We start from the raw sequence: 24,897 nt of genomic DNA, 5'->3' as shown, positions 1-24,897 counted from the left end.
ACAAGAAAAGGCCACTCTGAAATCTTCAGTTTTGTTTTATTGAGGGGGTCAGGGGACTCAGACAACCAGTCAGTATCTGGTGTGACCACCATTTGCCTCATGAAGTGCGACACATCTCCTTCACATAGAGTTGATCAGGTTGTCTATTGTGGCCTGTGGAATGTTAGTCCACTCTTCTTCAATGGCTGTGCGAAGTTGCTGGATATTGGCAGGACCTGGAACACGCTGTTGTATACGCCGATCCAGAGCATCCCAAACATGCTCAATGGGTGACATGTCCGGTAAGTATGCTGGCCATGCAAGAACTGGGATGTTTTCAGCTTCCAAGAATTGTGTACAGATCCTTGCAACATGGGGCCGTGCATTATCATGCTGCAACATGAGGTGATGTTGGATGTACGGCACAACAATGGGCCCCAGGATCTTGTCACGGTATCTCTGTGCATTCAAAAGGCCATCACTGAAATGCACCTGTGTTCTTCGCCCAGAGCATACACCTGCCCATACCATAACCCCACCACCACCATGGGCTACTCGATCCACCGCTCTCCCACACAACGCCACACACGCCGTCTGCCATCTGCCCTGAACAGTATAAACCGGGATTCATCCGTGAAGAGAACACCTCTCCAATGTGCCAGACGCCATCGCATGTGAGCATTTGCCCACTCAAGTTGCTTACGACGACAAACTGGGAGGAGGGCGAGACCTCCATGAGTACAACGAGTATGCAGATGAGCTTCCCTGGGACAGTTTCTGACAGTTTGTGCAGAAATTCTGTGGTCATACAAACCGATTGTTTCAGCAGCTGTCCGAGTGGAGCTGGTCTCAGACGATCTTGGAGGACGACATGCTAGATGTGGAGGTCTTGGGCTGGCGTGGTTACACGTGGTCTGCGGTTGTGAGGCCGGTTGGATGTGCTGCCAAATTCTCGGAAACGCCTTTGGAGACGGCTTATGGTGGAGAAATGGACATTTAATTCCCTAGCAACAGCTCTGGTGGACATTCCTGCTATCAGCATGCCAATTGCACACTCCCTCAAAACTTGCAACATCTGTGGCATTGTGTTGTGTGATACAACTGAAGATTTCAGAGTGGCCTTTTCTTGTGGCCAGTCTAAGGCACACCTGTGCAATAATCATGCTGTCTAATTAGCATCTTGATATGGCACACCTGTGAGGTGGGATGGATTGTCTTGGCAAAGGATAAGTGCTCACTATCACAGATTTAGACAGATTTGTGAACAATATTTCAGAGAACTGGTTATTTTGTGTATGTGGAAAATGCTTCACATCTTTGAGTTCATACCATAAAAAATAACAAATAACAAAAGTGTTGCGTTTATATTTTTGGTCAGTGTATGTGTATATGACGTGTTTGTACTTTATGCTGCACAAAAGTTTATTTATGATTTTGAGTAACTACACTGTCTATCTGATCTAATCAATTGTAATTATTTTGAAAATATTTATAAATCATAACTATAATGTTATATACCTTCTCAGAGCCAAAAACATTTTCAAGATTTTTACAGAAAAGCATTTCAGTGGGTTCACAAAAGGTCTTCCAGAAGACGAGGACCACACATCAGGTCGGAATCTCGTGATCAGAACCATTGGCGCAAACTACACCCACAGCAATGAAGAGAATTGCCTGTGGGGGGTCGAGGAAGTTGTTTCATAACTGAGATGAATCAGGAAGTGCCTTCTCATTGCAGTGCTGACTGCAGCTGCCACCTGCTACCTGCCTTGGTTTGGTTTGGATCATGATCATCTGCTGATTGCCCCCAACACCTGTGCTCCTGATCGACCCATGGTAGCAGTCAGAGTCCAGCAGGATGGGCTCCAGACTGAAGTAGGTGGAAAGTTTTGACTTTTTCTTTCTGCCTGATAGCTTTGTAGTTGTGGTTTTTATAACTTCCTCTCGCAGTTGCACAGGAAGTTTTCTGCAGCAGCACTGATGTCAGCATGAAAATATAATGCACACACTCCTACGTAAAACTTTCAACAAACTTGAATGTTTTATACACTTAGCAGTGTGTTTGGCAGCACATGTTATAAGTGTCTGTGTCACAAGCTTTTTCTGCATAAAATGGGACTTGTACTTTCTCGTCAGAAAAAACCCGGAGAGAAACTTCATCTGGTTCTTTGAAGCGTTATGTCCTGTGACCAGAGACAAAGGTGAGCGCTCTTTATAAAGTGTGTAAAGTGTCTCAGTGAAACAGCAACAGAGCTTTCTCCAAGTTCTTGTCAGGTTCGACTCATAATGATTTTAACTTCGAGTTGGTGATGATGAGGTCAAGTTACAGCAACAGATGCAAGCGCATAAAGCGTCTTAAAGATCATCCAACCTAATTCGACAGTTTGATAAAATGTATGAAACAGATGCTCTTAAATCCTAAAAAGTGTCAAAGCACTTGAAAATACTGATACATGGTGCTAAAAACTGTTTGGATGGATGTAGCTTAGTGAGGCAGCTGCCAGTTCAGGGTCCATGTCTGTGCAAGTCGCACCTGACTTACAATGTGATAAGTCGGCCAAACTATGCAAAAGATCGTGACTTACACTCCGAAAAAATACGCAACTCACAATGCCGACATTTAGCAAATATTTAAGTACCTGCAAGACCTTAAAACATTTGAAACTTTTGTACTTGGTTAAGAATTAATTTAATTAGTTAAATTATTACGATATGACAAGACATAACTGTCGAATTGCAAGCTGGCAATTATGTACTGGTCACGAGACACAGACATGATGAAGACCATGTTCAGTGGTATCACGTATCAAGTTGACTGCACAGAATTTCCTTCAAAGGCTGCCTTTATCTTCAACACAACCGATACCAGCAGGACACGAACACCAAACTCTCTACAGCAGTAGTTTTGGTTAAAAAATAGCAGCTGAGAGATTTCTGTTGCTATAGCAGCAATTCATTATCTTCAGTCCATGACCAACAGTAATGGAAATGTTATTTTAAAAAGGTAATTAGACATAGCTACGCCTTAATCACAAAGTAACCGATTTAGTACATTATTTACCATGATAAAAATGTAACTAGTTACCAGAAAAAGAAATGTTTATTTTTCCTTTCGGAAAAAAGCTGATGAATGCCAAAATGTGTACTTTTTTTTCCTGTGTTTTGCTTGTGATGTTGATTGAGAGCATTAAAGCAGAGATTTTGACTGGATTCTCCTTTTAAATCTGTTATTGTCACCTTTAGGCCTAAGAATATGACATAAAATTTACCTGAAAAAAGATTCAATCCAAAAGGGTTTTAAGACTAAATTCAATTCATCCATCTATCTTCTAAGATGTTTTATCCCTTTTGGGGTCACGGGGCTGCCGGAGCCTATCTCGCCCTCTTGTGGGCCAAGGCAGGGGTCATCCTGGAAAGGTCGCCAGTCAGTCGCAGGTCCACAATCACACAGCCATGCGCACTCACATCTAGGGACAATTTAGAGCATGAAGCATGTTTTTGGACGGTGGGAGGAAGCCGGAGTCCCCGGAGAAAACCCACGCATGCACGGGGAGAACACGGAAACTCCATACGGAAAGGTCCCCCATTAGGGTTCTGTTTCAGGTCCCCCAGCTGGGACTTGAACCAGGGGCCTTCTTGCTGTAAGGCAAGAGCGCTAACCACTCTTTGCAGCCCCAAAAAGATTCCATTCAAGACAATCTTTTTTATGTAGTCCAATATTACAACAAAAGTCGTCTCAATGGGCTTCATACAGACATAATTGTATAATAAACATGAAATCATAAAGAACATGAAGTCATACAATTCAGTAGGTAATGGCTAAACTAAATTAATCAGACTAAGCTAAACTGGGCATCCCTGCCCTTAGATCCTCCTTCTCGATAACAAAAAAACTCCAAAAAAAAAAGAAGAAATCTCAGGGTTTCCCACATAAAGGAGGGATCCTCTCCCAGGACGGACAGGTGATGTACCAGAACTCTTAGAGAAGAATTAACTTATCTAACTCTACAATTACATGTATAAATATTCCAGCAGATTAGCTTTATCCAGATAGATGGGGGGACGGCTGGGGGCGCGAGACAAGCCAGAAGCAGATGAGAGTAGAGGACAGAACCCCAGTGCACCCTACGTTCCCCAGCTTCCGGTTAGGGTTAAGCTTAGGGTTCAGAACAGGGCTAAGCTTAATAAAAAGGTGGGGGGTAGAGGGGAGTGTTGTCCGTTGTCTTTTGGTACGGTCGTGTTTAGACTGTGGTGCAGGCGGGATCTGGAAGCCCCTTGAAAATATTTGTGTGGTGCAAGGGTCAGGTCATAGATGAGCTAAGATGCAGGCAGGATCTGGAGCAGCCTACTAGAAACTAATTATTATTGTTATTAACTTTAATTCAAACATGTTAATACTAAGTTAAATATTCTCTGATTACTAGCTAGTTTGACAATGAGCCTGTCCAAAGAGGAATGATTTCAGTCTAACTTTGTATGTAGAAACTGTGTCGGCCTCTCTTCCATGAGCTGGGAGTTTATTCCATAAAACAGGAGCTTGGTGGCTAAAGGCTCTACCTCCTACTGTGCTTTTACAAATTCTAGGAACCACAAGCAGTCCTGCATTTTGTGAGTGAAGTGTTCTGTTTGGGTGGTAAGGGACTATGAGGTATATGAGATACAGTTGCATTTGTTAAATTAACATTGTGATCATTTAATAAACTGAATTTTTACATTGTTATTACAATAAAAGATGTACTGATATTTAGGTAGAGTTATTTCTAAGTCATAATTTAAAAGAAAAAAAAAGTCATAATTTAAAAAAAATGTGTTCCGGTACAATATCGCGATACATATCGTATTGTGGTACGCATATCGGGATATGTATCGTATCGCCAGACTCTTGCCAATACACACCCCTATTCTGAACCAGCTGGAGACTTCTTAAGGAACTCTTAGGACAAGCTGCTAACAAAGAGTTACAGTAATCCAGCCCAGACGTCATAGATACGTTTTTCAGCATCACTTTTAGATACTATATTTCTGATCTTAGCTTTATTTCACAATTGAAAAAAAGCAGTTTTACAAGCCTGTGATATGATACAAAAAACAGCTTTCTCTTTGAAGAACAAACAACCAAATGTTTCTGATTTCGCTTTCACTGCCCATGAAAATATGTAAATCTGTAAAAACCTATGTTTTTAAATATCTGCAGTCAGATGCTGAGAAAATAATGAACTTATCATTAAATAAAGACAGAAAACAGAAAAGTCGTGTCATTAAACCTGTTCAGTCAGCCTTAATTCAGAATTCATAGGACACACAACCATCTATTTCCTGGTATTTCTTGTACTTTTTCTATAACTATAACCCTGTTCGGGTCCTGGCTACTGCTGGTTAAAGGTAGGGTACACCATGGACAGCTCATCAGTCTGTTGCAGAGCCATAAGACACACACTATTATTGATCCTTTTGTTTGTATTCTCTGCCCAATAAACGTGCACTTTTAAACCTGTGCATAGAAGCACATTTTCAAAAATTCCTTATCTCCCTTACAAAAACAGAAAAATTCCTATTTATCTTTAGGACCTGCTTTCTCCTGTGCAGAGTCTGTTAAAGGAGAGGCTTGGACTGGCTAAGGATAGATTTTAACACAGTACACAAGATTTGGGGGGATTGTGTCCCACTTATTTCACCTTTACTTCCCTTGTGTGTATAATGTTTACTAAGACCTGCTGCCTGCAGCAAGCCCGTAGTAATAATGTGCTTGAACATTTTCTCTCTTCAGCTTTACCGGGCGGATTTAGATTTAGATACTTTATTGTCAGGTCATGCTGTTGTCAGAGTTTTATTGGCTGACATTGTTCGTCAGTTTGTCACGCAGTTTTTTTATTTAAAAAAAAGGTTTTTGCCACAAGCCCAGTCTCCTGATTTTTGGGGTCCTACACCTCTGGTTCCTGAAAAAGAAAGACAAGAATCAGCAGCTATTTATTTATTGTTCATTGCTTATCACATCTTAACTATGGACATAATATATTTCAAAATAAAACTAGCTATGAACAACAGAAGACTGGCAGAAGAAAATTCTGTTATTATATGTGCTCCTTCTACATCAGCACAAGATGACAGAGGCAAAGAATAATAAATAGTAATTCTTTTTAAAATCATATTCCCTTGCCAAACTAATCCAGGTGACCAGTTTACAGCTCAAGTTACCCAAATTGCTTTCCATCATGATGGTATGTTTATTCAGTGTTTTATCGTTATACATTTTTTTAATGTAACTGTTTGTGCGTTTTTTAAACGTTATGTTCACTGAGTTCCACAACTTAACACTATGAACATATGAACCATGAACACCATGAACCATTTATGTCTGTCTCTGAGTTGTAGATATTTTAAATAATATTTTCTCCTATTATTATCATCTTCTACAACAGACCAAAATGAGAACTGAAAACATTTTGGCAGAATTTCCAGTCAGGCTTTTGACATAATGAAAGACATTTTTAGATCAGCTAAATCTGGGAATTGGTGTGTTCTTTACTGCCTTTTTTATTGGTTGTTCTAACTTCTCTTTTCTGTAATTAAAATAATAGATTTTACTTTTGGGTCACAAGTAAGGGTAACCTGGCCATGGTTGCTGGTTTAAGCTTTAGGTGCAAAGAGTAGAGATCCCAAGGAATGCATCGAGTCCCGGAACGTCATCTGGTCCTCTTGGTCGTCTTCATCAGAAGACATTGTCCTGCTTTGCTTTGCCATTAGTTAAGCAGTGTTGTCCATCTTTGTCTCTTTGGTGCATTCCTGTTCCAACTATCCATCCATTTCCTTAACCCGCTGGTTCCCTTTCCGGGTCACAGGGCTGCCGGAGCCTATCCCTGCTACTGCTGGGTGACTGACAGGAGTAGACAGCAGTCCCTTTACAGGTCGACAGCCTGTTGCAGGACCAATTTCTGTTGTTTCTCAAAAAAGTAACACGTAATAAATGAACACTGCCATTTAAAATGTGTTTATATATTAAGTGGAGCAAAACTCCACTGTAGAGAAACAACAAACAGAGGTTGTGGAGTCCAAACCAGGCAGGTAGAGTAGGCGTTGTTGGAGTTACTAGCAGGATGTAGCTATACCAAATATTATTCTGATTAAGATGTTGTTAGTAAATATGTCATTAATTATCACTGTGTGATGGTATATACCAGCTGATGTATTTCATTTTTTTGTGTGTGGGCTGTTGTTTTTTTGGATGTAGGTTCCTGCTGTACGTATTATTTAGAAAATTAAAGACATCGTTGTCTATTTTAATAACAACAATGAGGTTAAAAGAAACAAATTATTGTAATTTTCATTGTCAAAAGCAAACGAAGACATCGTAAGTCACTTTTCATATATATTACTCAGACGAGGTAACTTTTGTTTTGTAACAGAATTAAAGCTTGATTGATAAATGTTCAGAAAGACTAGACCATGTGGTGTAAAGATAATATATATAATGAGAAAATATTTTGTTAACTAATGGTTTTCTTGTGATTTTATTGATAATTAATGTGTTTAATCCTCTTTTTATCATTTATTCTTTTTTACAAAGCTTTAGCTGTCTATCTTCTTGTGTTTTCGCATAGAAAATTGTTCTAAACTGTAAGGTTGTTTTTTTTTTTATTAGAACTGTAGCACAGAGCATTGGTTGCCTGTTTAAATGTGATACTCCCGTTAGCTGTTTGTGTGCTCAAAACTTTGAATTTATGCAACAGAGCACCATTCTATGCACATGGAAGTATGTTTTTTAGGAAGAAGAAGACTGTTCTGCTTCAGTGAAAGGGCCTAGTTTGGCTCGCGCAATAAATGGCAGAATAATAACTTCACTTCTTTAAATCTAAATGTCTCTACTGAGGAAAAATTTGCAGTGTTTCAGGTTGTACTGGACATGAAAAGGATTCAAATTTGTTATTTCGTGTTTTTTTCTTTATGAATAGAGACATTTGTTTTACAAACAGATATTATCACCTGGTTTCTCTTGCTTGCTCTGGTCTTGTAATAATTATCTTATCATATCAGATTCTCATGAATCTAAAGCGGCCTAAAGCGGCGCTTTAGGACAAAATGCACCAAAACCACTCGCCACAAAGACGGCTTCTACCCCCGAGCTGTCACTCTAATGAACTCCTGACTCCTGACCACTCAAGAACGGAACAAAACCACAGAAACTGTCACACTGGAACAACTGCTGTATTTTTACTTAGTCATTTTTTTAATTTAGTTATGTTTATTTATTCCTATATCTACCTTATATTACTTTCTTTTTTATTATTTATCCTTTTTTTGTCTTACCCCTTTACACTTTTTTATACCTTGCTGGTTTACACGAGAGCACAAGACACCGAGGCCACAAAAGCTGATTCCTATTCTGATTTTGGTGTTTCAGATCCTGAAGTGCTGTTCCAGTTTCCAAATGATTTCAAGGACGAGGTAAAATTTTACACCGAATCCCTGTTAGATGAATGTTTCAGTGACTCTTTTTGTTGTTCTTACCTCTATTTGTTCATGCTGTCCTCATGTTTGTGTCTTTTCTTTGTTGTTTTTTATTTAACCTTTACTTTTTTCAAGCTCTCAGTAAAAAAAAAAAATGTTATTTTTCAGTCTGTACTTCTGTTGACATGGAAACCGGCTGTTTGGGGGCGTGTTTTAGTGTCATGTGTTTTATGATGATCTTCCTAGAGTCCTTGATGTGACATCCTCAGTTGAAGAACTAGGATTTGATTTCTTTGTATTTCTAAGTTCTTGTGTTGTCAGGTAGATGTATCACAGTAGTCATTTGACCCTTTTTAAGGAAGACTGCAGATAATGGTCATCTTCTCAGTCCTTTTCACTTGTGCAAATTAACCATCTGTTATCCAGGATTCCAGCCAAACCCTCCCCAGGTTCTGCTTCCCATATGACATACAAAGGTAGGAATGTGCACTCAGACACGTTACTTTTGTTTCTAAATAACTTCAGTTAACAACATGAACATCTAGGTCCTGTTAAAATTCAGCCCTTGGCCTCACAGTTTAGCCCTTTGCCTCAGTTTTGCACATCCACATGGAGGCGGAAGACTATGTCAATCCTTTTTCCAGAGGGGGTTGAGTGATCAGTAGCTATTGAAAGTCCTCAATAAATATCCCAGAATCCTCCAGAATGCCTAGCCTTTTTTTTTTCAAGTGTTTTGTCTAAAGAAGACATTCAGATATGCCAGTCATTCTGTCACACTTTAGTTTGCTGTTGTTATCTTGTTTCTTAAAAGCCCACTCTGATGAAAATTGTGTTTTCAATGTTTTTAGCAAGTTCTTGTGGCATTTTATGATGACGGAGGGAATATATTAAGAATATTGAGCCTTAAATTGCATTTCTGAGTGAACATTTTTTTATAATTCAAATCATTGTAAATCACAAGCCGTTGAAAAAAAGCGTGTAGTTGTGATGTAAAAGCTACAATCTGCGGGCCCCCAGGTTCCTGCTCTGCTCCATTCTCATGGATCCACTTGTGGACAATTGATCCACACAGATGTTTATTTTCCTCGTCTGAGCTGGAATCTGACTTATAGCTGCACAGCTGGATAGTTCAGACGTTGGTCGCCATTTTTGTTACTGCATAAACATTATGAGGGGCTGTAAGCTAGCGGAAGCATGTGTACACCAAGGGATGATGGGAAGGGGGGCGGGCTCACTCCACATCAACAGTCAGAGGCAAATTTCTAATGAACTCCTGTTGCTCTGCACAAACTATGTCCAGGAACCCCCTCCCCCTAAAAACAGCATAATCATATTAAATTACCACTGGGAACACTTTCACAATAGATCAAAGATGATCGGAGTGGGACTTTAAGGAAATACTGACCTTTCTTATTTTTGGGCTAGCTTTTATAAAGGTGTAGTTAATATTCCTGCAAAGATTTGTTAAGGTCCTTTTTTTATATTTTTATTCAGTGGTACTTTAATTATGATAATGTGCGAAGACGAGACCACTGAATCATGCGGTTATAAAGACCTGCAGGGGAATTTACCAAGTTGCTCCAGACGAGGCAGGGGGCATTTAAAAGGTGTTTTTTTAAACAAAGTGTTAAAAAAAGCGGAAGTCAAAGTTAAACATAGAAATGATTATTTGTAAAGATGGTGTAAGTCACGGTGATGTTGTGGATTAATGCCCTTAGTCTAGTTGTTAGCAAGCTGGGTACTGGCTCCTTAATAACCCTGCTTAGGGTGCGCAGGCAGTAAACAAGTGCTCAAAGGAGACCCACAAAAATGCACTCTCCTTTCCTTGAGATGTGGAATAGAGGGCTTAGGAAGTCTTTTGTCCCAGCAGCAGTTACTATGGCAACCTAAAGAGGAAAGAATGACCATTCCTAAGATGTTGTTTTGGATTTTTAGGCAGCTCCACAGACAAACTCAAAAACAGCCCACATGCTGCTGATAACTTCCGTGCAAAAGTCGCTCCAGCTCCAGCCTGCACCTTAGTCAGTGGATGGTGGATACAGATGAAGTGGCAATCCTTTAGAGCAGGGGTGTCAAACTCATTTTCACCGAGGGGCCACATCAGCATAGTGGCTGTCCTTAAAGGGCCAGATATAACTTATAAATGTAATTAAATGTAATGAAAAACAAACATAACTACTCTTTAATGTTAAATAACTCAATATTTACATATCATAACTTTGTAACCCTTGTGCTATCCTAGGCACTTTAACATTGGGAGATGGGTCATCTAGACCCACTAGACAGTGCTCTGAACCTTTTTTCTTCAATGATTTGTGATCTTCACTGGTGTCCATGGATTACATGAAATCTTTCCACCTTTATCCACCTTTGTCATGGTAGGGAGAACACGTCAATGTAAGGGTGGGGTCATCTAAGATAGCACAAGGGTTAAAGTGACAATTACAGTTGCATAGAAAACATGTTTGCGTCTTCCTCTAGCATAAATCCTTTTAAATTTGATTCTGTCAGGTTAGGTTATATTGACAGTGTTTAAGTCCTAATGTATAGTTGCCCACTCTGATATTTCTAGTCCAATTCCCCCTAGATATGAATAAATACACACCATTTTTATTTTTTATTATAAGAAATTAAACATTTTTATGCTCTTGCGGGCCACATAAAATGACCTTGCGGGCCACATTTGGCCCGCGGGCCTTGAGTTTAACACATGCTTTAGGGATTTCGAACAGCAGTCCATTATGATTTCTTTGGGAGATCATGCGGCCATTGTAGTGAGAGACAGAGGGCTAAGCTGTAGGCCCTATTGGTGTGAATCGGGACAGAACTTTTATTTAAAACCACCTAAGGAAGGGGGGGGGGCACTGTAGCTTGGTGAATCAAACCTTAGACAGTGGTCTTTGGAAATAACACTTACTCCACAAATTCCCTAACTCAGGTGTACATTTTTCCTTTGGTCTGCTCAGATTCAGGGACGGAGGTGCTGTGCAGCACTTTACCTTTGTCCTCACCGATCTTGAGGGATGCCAGCGCTTTGGCTTCTGCCGCCTTACCAACAACAACCACACCTGCCTCTGCATACTCAGGTGTGGTTGTCGTATTTGTGTTATTGTGTATTTCCAGTACATTTCGCCCAAAAAATGTTCACACCTTTTTCCAGTTATCTGCCGTGGTTTGAGGTGTTTTACAAACTTCTGAACAGCTTGGCTGATTACCTCTCAAACCGACAGGTGAGTCACTGCTACACCTTCACCTGACTTTCCAAAACAACAGCTTGGAGCCAGAATGAGACTGGCTGGACTTGCACATAATTTCTGAAGCTCGTAAAAATCTTGAAGGCATGTAATGCAATAACACGAGACCACAACTGTCAGAGTGTAGTTCACAATCTCTGATATGAAGTCACACACAAACACAGCTAAGAGACACACAATAATGTCACCTGACCAGCTTTAGGAATGTGTTGTTGGTTGTTCTTTTCGTTGTTTCTCAATTCCTGAACTTTCCAGCCCATATAACGATGTGAATGCAAAGCCTAATAGTAATCATTACAGGGTGTTCCAAATTATTATAGATTTTTCTAAATACTTAATGTAAATCACAGTCAGCATAATTTTCAAGTCACTAACCATTAGAGTACATATTAAATGTTATTGAACAAAGCTCCTAAAGGTATTTCTTTCAAAGATAAAAATCTTAAGATGCACTGTTCCACATTATTACACACAACAGAGTTCCACTACATTTAACCCTTGTGCTATCCTAGATACTTTAACATTAGGAGTGGGGTCATCTAGACCCACTAGACAGTGCGCTGAACCTTTTTTCTTCAATGATTTGTGATCTTCACTGGTGTCCATGGATTACATGAAATCTTTCCACCTTTATCCATCTTTGTCATGGTAGGGAGAACACGTCAATGTAAGGGTGGGGTCATCTAAGATAGCACAAGGGTTAATGGATTCTGAAGAACTGTAAAGGTCATTTGCTGCATTAGGACATCATATTTACTTAAATCAAAAGCTCTTCCAATCATAAACATCTTAATAGGTCAAGTTACATTTTAACATAGGACCTTTTATGTTTTGGCAGCTTCATAATTCTTACACCCACCTGTGAACCTGTGAGGTTTTGGAGTTTCTGCTTGAATTTCATTGCAGGATTTCAGAATAGCCTCCCAGAGCTGCTGTTTGGATGTGAACTGCCTCCCATCCTCAGAGACACTTTGCTTGAGGATTTTCCAAATGAAAAAGCATTTTAAAGGATTGATATGTTGTTGTTTTTTTCATTTCCGAGTTCAAGTGTGCTTGAACGTCAAGGTCGTGAGTTCAAATCCAGTCCGAGTCATACCAAAGTCTCTAAAAATGGGGCCGTCCCTGCTGTACACTCAGCATTAAGGGGTTGGATTGGGGGTTAAACCATCAAATTGTTTTGAAGCGCAGCTGTGCCTGCAGTTCACCTCTCCCCCAGATGATGGGTCACATGCAGAGAACAAATTTCACACCGTGCATGACAACTTATGGGACTTTAACTTAACTTGTAGCTACTGGCAGGCACCATGAGTCCATGTTTAATGGTTTGTGCACTGGTGAGAGCCGTTTTACTCACATGTGTGTGGAACTGCTGTCAGATTGGGTCCTGGCACTACAGGAAGCCTCAGCTAGGGCTTGTTTCTGGGCTAAATGTTAACTTCACTAACTAGACTCTTATTTCCTTTTTCAACAGACCAACGAGATGAACACGCTCCTGGCATTAATCTACGATCAGCCTGTTCCAAACACAGTTGGATCTATTGCCCTGCAGATTGTAAGTCTGCCATCAGTCATTTGTAAATGGGTCAGCTAGTGGACTTTCTGTGTGTTCAAAACATAACTGACAGTGGTGTTGAGTTTCACAGAAGTCCAAGTGGAGTCCAGAGCAAGTAGATTAATTGTTGCAGAAGCCTGCTCTGAGGCTCCAGCCATGCTTTAATGAAGGCTGACCTTACATGAATGCCTGAGATCAAAACGCTGTGTGGCAAGCTTTAATCATCTGTTTTATTCAAATGAAGATTTTGGATAAAGGAATTCGGATTACTTTACAAGGTTTTGCCCTTCTGTTTCTTTGCTGCAGCATGAAGAATGGAAAAAAAAGATGAACAGCGACCGTGATTAACGATTAAAGCATTTGAGGAAGCAGGCTGTATCTAATACGATAGCCTGCACTTTTATTTATTCATTTTATTTTATTTTCGAGCGTGCACTTTTAAATTAAAGCTGCTAGCAACTATGCTGGTGCTTGTGTGTGTGTCTTTGTCTTTTTGTGTGTACATTCACATGGTAAAGCTAATCAATCTCATTTATTTTAATCAGGTCCCTTTTTTTGTTGCTCCAGACCCTCGAAGTCTGCCCTCTATCCCTGAAAATGTGAGTCCTGTGATCTGAGCACAAGTCTTTTATGGTTTCTGTCCACTCAAACTGAGACTTCATGTCATTTGGGGTTGCCAGAGGAACCTGACAGAGTTGATTGTGGCAGTGAATGTGGGGAACCTCCTCCAGGTCTATGCCAGCATGCTGTTCGAGAGACGCATCCTTCTGTGCGCCCGCAAGCTGAGCACAGTGAGAACTCTGTGCTGTGTGGATATCATGTTTGGCTTTGATAGAGACTGATGAAAATTCGTCTCAGACACAAGCATCAAAATACTAAAAGATTCTCTGTTTGTGTACAGTTGACGGCTTGCATGCATGCACTTAGTGCACTGCTGTACCCCATGTACTGGCAGCACATATTCATCCCCGTGCTTCCCCCACACCTTCTGGACTACTGCTGGTGAGAAGTCTGTGTGTCCGGCTGCCCAGCTTGTCCCTGCTTTTGAACTCACCTTGTCCGTCCTCTTGCAGTGCTCCAATGCCTTATCTGATTGGGGTTCACAGCAGTCTTTTTGAGGTGAGGAAACAGCAGCAGCAATCTGAGTAAGTGACACACATCCCTCACTGTCTGTGCTTATCATGCAGGGACTAAGGAGCTCTGGGCTGGAGGATGTGGTGATTTTGGATGTGGACTCAAACACTGTTGAGAGCCCTTTTGATGATCTGAAAAGGATTCCTGCTAATGTGGTAAACAAATGTTTTGATTGCTTATTACTGTGTTCAACACTGAAATAAGCATGGTTGTTGCTTAGTCCCCATGTCATTCTTATGAGGAGAGTCAATGCTTGTGTGCAGATTGATGCTTAAGTATAATGTTTGATGCACAGGTATGGGGTCGATGCTAGTTTGTAGGATATAATCTCAGGTGCAAGGTCAATTCCTCAGTGTAGGGTTTGTGTCAGGGTGAAGGGTTGTTGCTCTGGCCCTAGGTCAATATTGTAGAAGATAATAACTCAAGTCCAAGGTCAATGCTGAGGTGCAAGTTCAATGCCCAGGTACAGGGTCAATGCTTAAGTGCAGGGTTGTTGCTCATATGCAGGGTCAATATTAAGGAGTAGTGTCATTGTTGGGGTGCATTGTTAATCGAGTGAAGTGAAGATATTCAGAGGACGGTTAGCATGTCTGTTCAGGGGTGGTGTTTCAGTGCAGGGTCTGTTCTCAGGTGCTGGGTTGATCCTCAAGGGAAGGAAACAATTAGTTGGAGGACCATTGCTTGTATTCAGTGTCAAAGCTTTGGTGTGATGTCAGTGCTCAAGTGTGGGAACAACTCTCAGGAGCAGGGTCAACGCTTGAGTGGAGGGTCAATTTTAGCGTGCAGGGTTGATGTTTGGGTTTATGCTCACATGCAGGGTCAATTCTCAGGTGCAGGATCAATTCTTAAGTGTAGTAAACAACATGGCTGCTGGCACAGTTCCTTCTTTATTTGAGTCTATAATATTCCAGCTGCCTTAGCAGTTTTAACATGGAATTTTAACTTTTTCATCAGCCAAGAATGATGGTAACTCTCTTTTCCTAAGGCATTGAATTTTAATCCTCTGTTTTCCTCTATGAATTCTCAAACATTGAGCTCCAGTGGCCAAATATATTTGCACTTTATTGAATCTAGCACTTACTAATAAGCCTTATGAGATCAGTTCCACAGCTGTTTTTTGCAATGATGTAAGGGATCACTGTGCTTTCGCCGTTGTGAGAGATGAAAAACAACCTAAATCCAAACCTCATTACATAATGAAAATACATTTTAAGCAATTTAAGCCCTAGGCATTTTTCCAAGATCTTTACAACAGTGATATATGTCGCACCAACTTAATTCAAGATGTTGAATGTGCTTGGGAATACTTTCAAAAGATCTTCCTGTCAATTTTCCACAAGCATGCCCCTGTGAAAAAAATAGGATATCCGGGAGGAATAATCCTTGGATATCAGCTCTCAGAGAAAGAAATGCTGCCTGAATTTGACTCTGCTGTAACACAGCAGAAAGAGAAAATTACAAAGCAATTCAATAAATAATAAATAGTTTATCTTTTTTCAACTTATCTCAGCTTGCATCCTTTCATTCAAATGCTTTTACTGCATCTTATTATGTAACATCTGCAGCTGATTTCTGCATAAAACCCATCTCCTGTGCAGAAATGAAAAAGGCCCTGCAAGAAATTGACCCTCAATTGAACATCAGCTGAGGAGTTTCGCAAGAGTTGACTTTAGCCCCTATGCTTTTCATTGTTTTAATAAACGACTTGGGTAGTCAATTGCCATATGTTAAGTTCCGTGTATATGCAGACGATACTATCATCTACACAACTGCCTCTTCCATTATTCGTGCTCTAAATGAGCTCCGTGTGCTTTCCAACAGTTTCAGTTTTCTCTGCATCCGCTGAAGCTGGTCCTTAATGCAAAACAGACCAAATTTATGACCTTCACCAGAGCCTGTTCACAATTCTGGGAGGATTGAATAAGTCTCTTCTTATAAATACCTGGGTGTATGGAGAGATGTCCAACTGTCTTTTACATCTCACATTGAACATCTTCTGAAAAAAAGCGAAGGCTCTGCTGGGCTTTTATTAACAGGAACAAACCCTGTATGAAGACTACTGTAAGAAAAAGACTTGTTCAGACCACCTCCCTCTCCACCGCCTACGCTTCATCACCAATTCTGCCTTCAGGACCCATCACTGTGAACTGTACTCTCTGCCTTCATGTCCTTCACTCAAACTCAGAGGACAAAGACACAGGCTATCTTTCATCTACAAGGCCATTCTTGGAAAACTACCATCATGCTTATGCCGTCTCCTGTCTCCTGCTAACAGTGGATACAACTCCCGCTCCTCACACCGGCTTCTCCACTTTCTTCCCAGGATCCACACAGAGCTTGGGAAAACTGCCTTTTCCTCTGCTGCTTCTCTCTCATGGAATAGCGGTCTGATCTCTGCAACTGCGAGAACCCATCTTCCTAAGTTGCTTTAAAACAAAGCTTTCTGAGTGTGTGACCGAAGAGTGTATTTGTTATTCTTGAGCTGATTTTAAATTTGTTTTATTTTCAAGTTTTTATGGTTTTTTGTTTTTGTGTGTGTGCCAATGCCTCTTACCCAGCTCTCTCTGGAAAAAGAAATTTTATCTCAAGGGACTTCCTGGTAAAATAAAGGATAAATAAATTGATGCTAGGACAAGGTCAATGGTGCAAGGTAAAAGATTGGCCATGGGGTCAGTGCTCAATAATGTTCAAAGCTCTCCTGCAGGTTCAGCGTTTTGGTGTTACAGTAGTACTCAGATGAAAGGCTAATGTTTGGTTACAAGGTCAGTGCTTGGGTTCCAAGTCATCTCTTGGGTGGAAGGTCAGTGTATGTACATGAAGCATGGGTATATTCTTGGGGACAAAGTTAAAGCTGGTTTACAGGGTCAATGCTCAGATGCAGCGAAGATCCTTAGATGCAGAGTTGATGCACAGGAGCAGGACTGATGCTCAAGTGCAGCATTGATGTTAACATACAAGGTACTACTCAGTAATACTCAGTTGGAAGGATGGATGTTGGGGTGTAGGTTTGACCAGATGCAGGGTCAATGTTCAGGATGAGGGCCAAACCCCAGGTGTAAGGTTGATTTTTCAGGTGCATGGACTCTACTGAGGCACTGGATTGAGGCTTAAATACAGGGTCAATGTTTAGGTGCAAAGCCAATTCTTATAGGAAGTTTGTTGCTGTGGTACAGTGTCAATGTGTGGATGTAAAGTTGATGTTAAGCTGCAGCGTCAATGTTTTAAGGGCCAAAATCATGCAAGTGTAATATAAGTGTTTTATAATGTTAATTGCTCCATTCACACCTCTCATGGAGTCCTTTAAAAATGCTAAATATATGTTTAGGTGGAGAATCCATACTCAGATGCAGTTTGAATGCTCATATTTAGGGTCAATGCTTGAGTACAGACTCAATACTCGGATATTTTGTTGTTGCCTTTGTCCAGGGTCAGTGTTCATTTACAGTGTTAATACTTACAAGCAGAGTCAATTTAACCCTTGTGCTATCTTAGATGACCCCACCCTTACATTGACGTCTTCTCGCTACCATGACAAAGGTGGATAAATGTGGAAAGATTTCATGTAATCCATGGACACCAGTGAAGATCACAAATCATTGAAGGAAAAAAGGTTCAGCGCACTGTTTAGTGGGTCTAGATGACCCAATTCCCAATGTTAAAGTGCCTAAGATAGCACAAGGGATACAGAAATAGGGTAGGTGACCTGGAGTAGGATTAATGCACCCGTGCAGGATTCATGCTTAAATACAGAGTTAACAAACAATAGGTAGTATTTGAGACCCGAGTTATGTACATCAAACGTACACTTCTCAATTTAATAGAATCCCTGAAGTGGATTTAGCCCCCTCCCCATCTTTTTTAAATTGTGTCTTTAAGTTCCTCCTGCAGCTGATTGATGCCCCTGAAACCGTATGTGCAGGTGGCTGGACTAAAGGTGTGTCTGAAGCGTCGAGCGATGTCCACTGGCTGTGGCGTTTCTCAAGCCTTCCTCAAAGCTCAAGCACTGCTTTTCGGAGGTTACAGGGATGCTCTGGAGAGAAACCAGGTGTGTTTCTTCAACATGCATGAACGCGCTTGCTCTGTGACACTTGCTTACTCTGTGTATCTCTTTCACTGCAGGATGGTGAGATATGTTTCAGTGAAGAGCTCTTTCTTAATCACAAGTCTGCCAGTGTAAAACCATTCCTGCAGAATGCCATCCATCTACAGTTTTTCAAACAGGTGAGCAAAGCCATCTACTTGGTTTTGTCCAGACTCTCCGGCTTCCAAACACATTCTTCATTGGTTGATTAAGACTTCCATTTTTCCCCCGTGAGCAAGAACTGAAAATGGATGGACATCTATATACATGAGACACAGCTAAGGATTCCATTGGCTCAAAATGCCTTATGCAAAAATAAATGAAAAGATTTTAGGTTTTAAAAAAGTGCATTCTATAAATAGTACTCTAAAACAGCTGTAAGCGAATAACCCTTGTTCTATCTTAGATGACCCCACCCTTACATTGACGTGTTCTCCCTACCATGACAAAGGTGGAAAGATTTCATGTAATCCATGGACACCAGTGAAGATCACAAATCATTGAAGAAAAAAGTTCAGCGACTGTTTAGTGGGTCTAGATGACCCAACTCCCAATGGTAAAGTGCCTAGGATAGCACAAGGGTTGAAAAGATAAAAAAAGATATTAAAACAACTAAAAGTCCCACCAAAAAGGTCCTTCTGATCCTTTAGCCGCTCCTTGAATATCCAGCAATGTTGCAGCTAAAAGGAATTTAAGACTTCAGGAGGGTGTAGTGATTTGATCCCATAGTTATAATTTACATATTTTTTTTAAAATGGAGAAGCACAATTTTATATATAAAAATGTTTCGTCTTACATAAACATTTAGTAGAATATTTTAAAAGTCAAAAATGGTCTTTTTACATTTTGCTTGTGAAGAAATTTGTAATTATAAAACAATATGTAACTGTTGAAGAATAAATGTAAAAACAAACTACAGAAAACGAATAAAATACTAACAAAAAGCTGTTTAAAACACTATCATGGAGCTAAACTTGGTAGTTCCAGCAAACCGAAAAAAAGAAATCTGCAACTCAGGATGTTTCCCTGTGTGCTGCTTGCCTGAATGCTATCCACCCTGCATAAAAAAGCGTGTGCACATGGGTGGCTGACTTACTTAAGGTCTGCTCTCCCATAGTTGTAATCAAAGTATTTATGTCTCAACCCTGCCCAACATTTAAACTCTCATACCATTCAACATGCATCCACTTTTTTCCCCACTGATGTTCTGCCAAACTTTATGGTAGTATATAATTGTCCAGTATGTGCAAACAGTGACAGGTCAGTCAGAGTCCCCACCAGTTCGAAGAATGTGTATTTGGTGATGACCCAAACCGTCCCACCTGCTGCAAAATATTGGTTAATTCCCATCAATATGTACTTGGTGGTTTTGTTTCAGTTTATTGACAGTCGCTTGGAGTATCTGAACAAAGGGAGGCACCCGGACGATCTGTTTGAGGAGGAGTTAATAAAATATGAAAACACAACAGGTGCGTTTGGTTTGGCACTTCCAAACGTTTTTCTGTGGAAGCTCAACCAACAGCTTTGTCTTTATTTTACAGGAAGAGGAAAGTCATGCCAACAGTTGGTGGGTAATCTAAAGGTTAGTACATCTCGGACACCGGAAGTAGCACTTTCCTGCCTCAGTGTGAGGGCCAGCAAAATAAGTTGGGGTTTTTTTTTCTGACAGAAAGGAGGGGGGACTCTGATCCACAACATGAAGACCAAAGCAAACGTAAGGGCTGAGCCGCCTCTCAGTGGGACGTTTCAGACAGCAGATTGTTGTTTGTATTTCATGGCTTTATCATTGTCTCCTGCAGACCAAATGGCTTACCACGTCTAGCGTTAAGAACCTGCTAGTTCACAAGGTACGCTCATGCATGTTCATATCTGCTGATATGTTCACTGCTTTCTGCATTGCCCACTCCATTTTGTGCTCTGCAGAGACACCACAACAACCCCGATCTTCAGAGAGGAAGCTCTGTTTCTCACCATCGGGGACAATCTGACTGTCTACAGAGCCGCCTACCGATCACGCAACATTTTGGAAGGGTAAGAACTCACTCCTATCCCACAGCTGTGCTGCTCTGACCTATTGTTGCTGTCCTGTTCATGAGTTCTAGCCAGTTTATGGGCGAATGCTGATTGAAAATGCTTCGTTCTGAATCAGGTTCACCAACAGGAACTCTGAGCTCAGTTCAGGCTCCTCCCCCATCAGACTTTCCTGTTCATGTCTTCATTTACGCCATTTAGATGGGAGTGATAACAAGAAGGAATGAACCAATTCAATTTTTTTAGAATCATCAGTCTGACATGTATGGCCTTTCAGTATTTCTAATGCAGAGGAACTGGAGTTCATGCAAATTTATGCCAGAAAGAATAATTAGACGCTAGAATTTTAAATGAAATTGATGTTTTTTCCATTATCTTAACATAGTTCTGTCTTGTATTCCTTGAACCCATTCTTGGGTTATTGTTTCACAGTTGTGACAGCAGCTCACGACTCCCCCGGGTAATGGCTAACATACATTAATAGAATCCCACCCAGAGGCATGACAACGAAAGTGGGACTTTAATTGTAGTGAACGGAGTTCAGTCGATGATATGCTGATGATGGTCTCCTGTTGTGTTTCTCTTTATTAGTCTAGACCTCAGCGACCTGCTCATAAGAAAAGACACGAGGAAAAAAAAGAGACTGGACATGAGTGGGACGGGTGAGCTAAAAGAAAACACCAACGTTACTTTGAATGTAATAAAGACCTATTCGAACAATTAGCCCTTCAGTTGTTGTCTCAAGTTTTTCTGAGATTCTTCCTAATTTCAATCAGATATTCCCTTTTTTGTCTGTATTTAGCCTTTGTGCTATCTTGTGGGGTCCAGATGACCCCACTCCCAACGTTAACGTGCCTCAGAGGCACGTTAACGTTGGGAGTGGGGTCATCTGGACCCCACAAGATAGCACATGGGTAAGACCAGGGGTCCCCAAATCCAGGCCTTCAGGGCCGGTGTCCTGCGGGTTTTCCAGAAACCCTCCCTTATATGCTGCTGATTACCTGGATCAGGTGTGTTTAGCCAGTAAGGAGCTTCCATGGCAGGTTAGTGGGAAGACTTGTAGGACACTGGCCCTCGAGGCCTGGATTTGGGGACCACGGGGTTAGACAGTAGATAGATAGATAGATAAATGACTTTATTAATCCCACAATGGGGAAATTTCATTTATCTAGTAGGCTATTTTGGGTTCTTTGTCAGGATAACTCTGTGATTTAAGCACCTATAAGTGAAAGCTTGTGTGTCATTTGCCCCGTCTCTGCTGCCCTTAGAGGGGTTCCAGATCTCAAGGCTGAGTTGGACTTGAAACCCCATGAGAAGGAGGAGGAGCAGGAGATGCTGCTTTGTGATCTGGAGGAGCTGGACCTCCTGGGCGAGATCTTCGACACGCTCAGCTCTCATGAGCCCTGCCAGCTGTACGGCACTCGCAGTCTGGATCTGTTCGGACCGGACAGCCACGATTTCATCACAAAGGTTAGTAGTAGGAAAGTTCACCCCCACCCCCTCCTCGCCCTCATTCCCAATAATAAAATCTGACTCCTGTCTGTGTTTGTCAGCGCCCACCTGACAGCCCAAGCCAGCAGAGTCTGTCCATGTCAGTCAATGGTAGCCTGTATAGGTGGAACCTGGACTCCACAGAGGATTCTGAACCAGAACCAGAACCAGAACCAGAACCAGACTTTAGCTTGCAGATGGAGGGGGCAGACGGGGAGGAAAACAGAGGAATAAAGGAAATGATCAACTCTGAAGAGGAGGAGGAGGAGGAGGTGGACGGTGGGGTAAATGTCTCAGGTTTAGAGAAGGAGCCAGGAAATGAAGCAGCCCAGGCGTGGGGGGGTGAAGGCTTAAGTGAGGGGGGAGAAGAGGTGGAGGAGGCCATGAAGCAGACAGACAATGGAGATGACGAGAAACGAGAAGATGTGAGGGAAGAGGAAGAAAGCCAAGAGATGATGAAGGAAGGAGGCGTGTGTGTCAGCCCCCAGCCCCCCGCCCCTACAGAAGAGCAGCAAGAAGAAAGTGCAGCAGAGGGAGGGGAGCTCCCCTTCTCCCCCCCTAAAGTCATGTCTGCTGTGGCTCGCTTCCAGTCTCAGCCTTCCACCAGGCCAAACTTCCAGCTGAGGCCCATGACCACGACCCTGTCTGAGGCTGCGGCTCGGAGTGCGGGAGACACGCAGCACCAGCCACCTGAGGAAGACTCATGCCCCTCCCTTAGTGTCTCAGAGCTGAAGAAAAGGTTTGAGGTTTGAAGGACGAACCCCACTTCCCAAGGATGGAAACCACTGACTGTAAAAGAAACGGACAGCTCAACGCCTCCCTTCTCGTGTTTCCCAAATATCAAATACCATTGCTTCCTGACACCGGCGCCGCCATGTTGAAACCTTTCAGCAGTGATTGGTCCCAGTCGCTCTGAGTCATCGTATCTATGGCAATGGCGACAGTAGTTGCTCCATAGAGTTGGAGGTAAGGCGTTTTCTACGGGTGACGTCATAGTTTTATTCGTCCATTTTTACAGTCTATCTATGGTGTAAACAAATGTTGCATCTCCTTTAAAAGCCCCTAAAGCAGGGGTCGGGAACCTTTTTGGCCAAGAGAGCCATAAATGCCACATATTTTGAAATGTAATTTCGAAAGAGCCATACAATAATGTAGTGTCCCTTCCCCACACTGAGGCACGGAGACTTAACCTCTTTTAAAGTTCTTTATTCCGATTACTGCAGACCGCAACAAACGCCCTTCAATTAATTCAGCAACTCCTGAATCTCTCCCGCCGACACGAGAGCGCTTCTCCCAACTTTATATTCCCCTGCTCCCGCTGCAGCCCTCCCATTTCCCTTATTCGGCCCATAGCTGAACCCCATTGGTCCAAACTACCTAACAACAGGCTGAGCGACAGAACTGAGGGCCAATCAGATCTCTGCTTGACGCGTTCAATGAACTCCAGAACTTTTAACGCGGCCCAACAGCCATCCAACTCAGTCCGCGACAATATGTTTAAAACTAAATATACAAGTGAATGTGTGCATTTGATTTAATTTCAACATTTTTAAAGTACAATAGGTCTGTGGATTCTTTTTAATAACATTGTTATTCTGTTGCTAATAAATGATGAGTATTTCTCGTGGTAGTTTGGCTGATGGTCTAGACTAGTCTGGTTGATACGTGGTGAGTTTCTGCTTCGTTCAGGCGTTGAGACTTTAAACGTCATCGTAGGTCTGAATGTTCTGTAGATGTGACAAAGACTGCTCACATGCAGACGGGGAGCCAAACACACACTCACACGCCACAGTGAGTGACGGGTTTTACGTTTTTACAATCCCTGCGCGATTCACCTGCTGCCTGTCCCCACAACACCTCAGCCCCACCCTCTGCTTTCTCCCTCACACATCCCGTCCCCGCATCTGCGCGCTCTTTCTCAGAGACGGGAGGGCGCAGTTTTAGCCACGGCAATTCACAGGTTTTCAGCTGGTACAAACTCTGTGAAATAATAGATAATAGTAACTGATAGCGCTGGCGCAGATTTCTCTCTCTAAGCACTGCTACTACTGCGCGCCTCTGACATCGCATCGCGCCCGAGAAGGACTGGTCTAATGAAAAAAAAAAAACTATAATTAAAGATTTGTCTGCGAGCCACATGTGACCATCAAAAGAGCCATATATGGCTCGCGAGCCATAGGTTCCCGACCCCTGCCCTAAAGGCTGGTTGTAAAAGAAAGTCATCTCCTTAAATTTCCTTCTTTACAGTTAAAAAAAATCTGTTTTTACACCAAAAATAAACACATGTATAGTCTGGTTTTGCAGTTCTTTTAATGATTCTCTTTCTTTCCCGTTGTCCTGTCCAGAAACTGAGCAGACACACAATAACTGAGAGTTTCTTGTTTTGGACTAATTCGATTGTTACAGTTGGGGTTGTGTTATGCACCACATGGACACACTGTGTGTATATTTGGTATACCCGTATTATATTTGAAACTTAACTTTGATTTGAAACATAATTTGACTTTAATTTTTTTCCGTAAGAGGAAAAGAGAGGAAAGGAAAATGAAGAACATTAACGGAGAGGAGTTAAGAAAACATGGGTAGGAGAAAAAAGAGAAAAGTGTATAGCACTCTTTAATACTTGGTAACACAACGTACTATACACAAGAGTAAATATAACACAAGTATATTCATTTAAAAAAATAATTCTAGACCCCCCCCCCCCCCCCCCCCCATTGATTAGACAGATGTCATCAGGATCAACCTTTTTAATAAATCAGTAAACTGATCTGGAGTCTATCTGAAAAGTGGGTATTTTGGTTTTCATGTGGCCACACCCCTCCATACCTCCACCACTGTCCCACCCATGGGGTTATCTGGTTGGTTACACAGGCCACAACACAGAAGTGAAAGTGGCGTGATTACGAGTAGGGAGGTCACATGTGAGG

General features: G+C 41.6%; 1 protein-coding gene across 1 annotated transcript; it reads left to right on the top strand.

The window, feature by feature from the left end:
• The first annotated feature begins 1,620 nt into the window (after window positions 1-1,620).
• dennd1c (DENN domain containing 1C) lies at window positions 1,621-23,040 on the top strand. The gene is made up of 22 exons (XM_011478813.4): window positions 1,621-1,854; window positions 2,116-2,180; window positions 8,378-8,421; window positions 8,851-8,900; window positions 11,391-11,510; window positions 11,585-11,654; window positions 13,150-13,230; window positions 13,776-13,829; window positions 13,911-14,021; window positions 14,132-14,232; window positions 14,304-14,349; window positions 14,418-14,519; window positions 18,284-18,409; window positions 18,484-18,585; window positions 19,824-19,914; window positions 19,987-20,027; window positions 20,115-20,159; window positions 20,245-20,292; window positions 20,369-20,476; window positions 21,068-21,138; window positions 21,745-21,946; window positions 22,030-23,040. Exons 1-22 carry the CDS (start codon window positions 1,838-1,840, stop codon window positions 22,717-22,719), a joined length of 2,385 nt encoding a protein of 794 aa, XP_011477115.1. The 5' UTR covers window positions 1,621-1,837; the 3' UTR covers window positions 22,720-23,040.
• The last annotated feature ends 1,857 nt before the right edge of the window (window positions 23,041-24,897 follow it).

This window comes from Oryzias latipes, chromosome 1 (assembly GCF_053564925.1).
Source record: "Oryzias latipes strain Hd-rR chromosome 1, Olatipes_Hd-rR_3.1".
Classification (NCBI taxonomy): domain Eukaryota; kingdom Metazoa; phylum Chordata; class Actinopteri; order Beloniformes; family Adrianichthyidae; genus Oryzias; species Oryzias latipes.
Note: the sequence above shows the minus strand (reverse complement) of the source record. Positions and strands in the feature narration are given on the sequence as shown.

What these genes read in the sequence shown, in the direction of transcription:
- dennd1c (XM_011478813.4), top strand. An exon ending in ATCTACAGTTTTTCAAACAG is followed by an intron (nt 18,586 to 19,823) that starts GTGAGCAAAGCC and finishes GTTTTGTTTCAG; the next exon opens with TTTATTGACAGTCGCTTGGA. An exon ending in ACTGGACATGAGTGGGACGG is followed by an intron (nt 21,139 to 21,744) that starts GTGAGCTAAAAG and finishes TGCTGCCCTTAG; the next exon opens with AGGGGTTCCAGATCTCAAGG.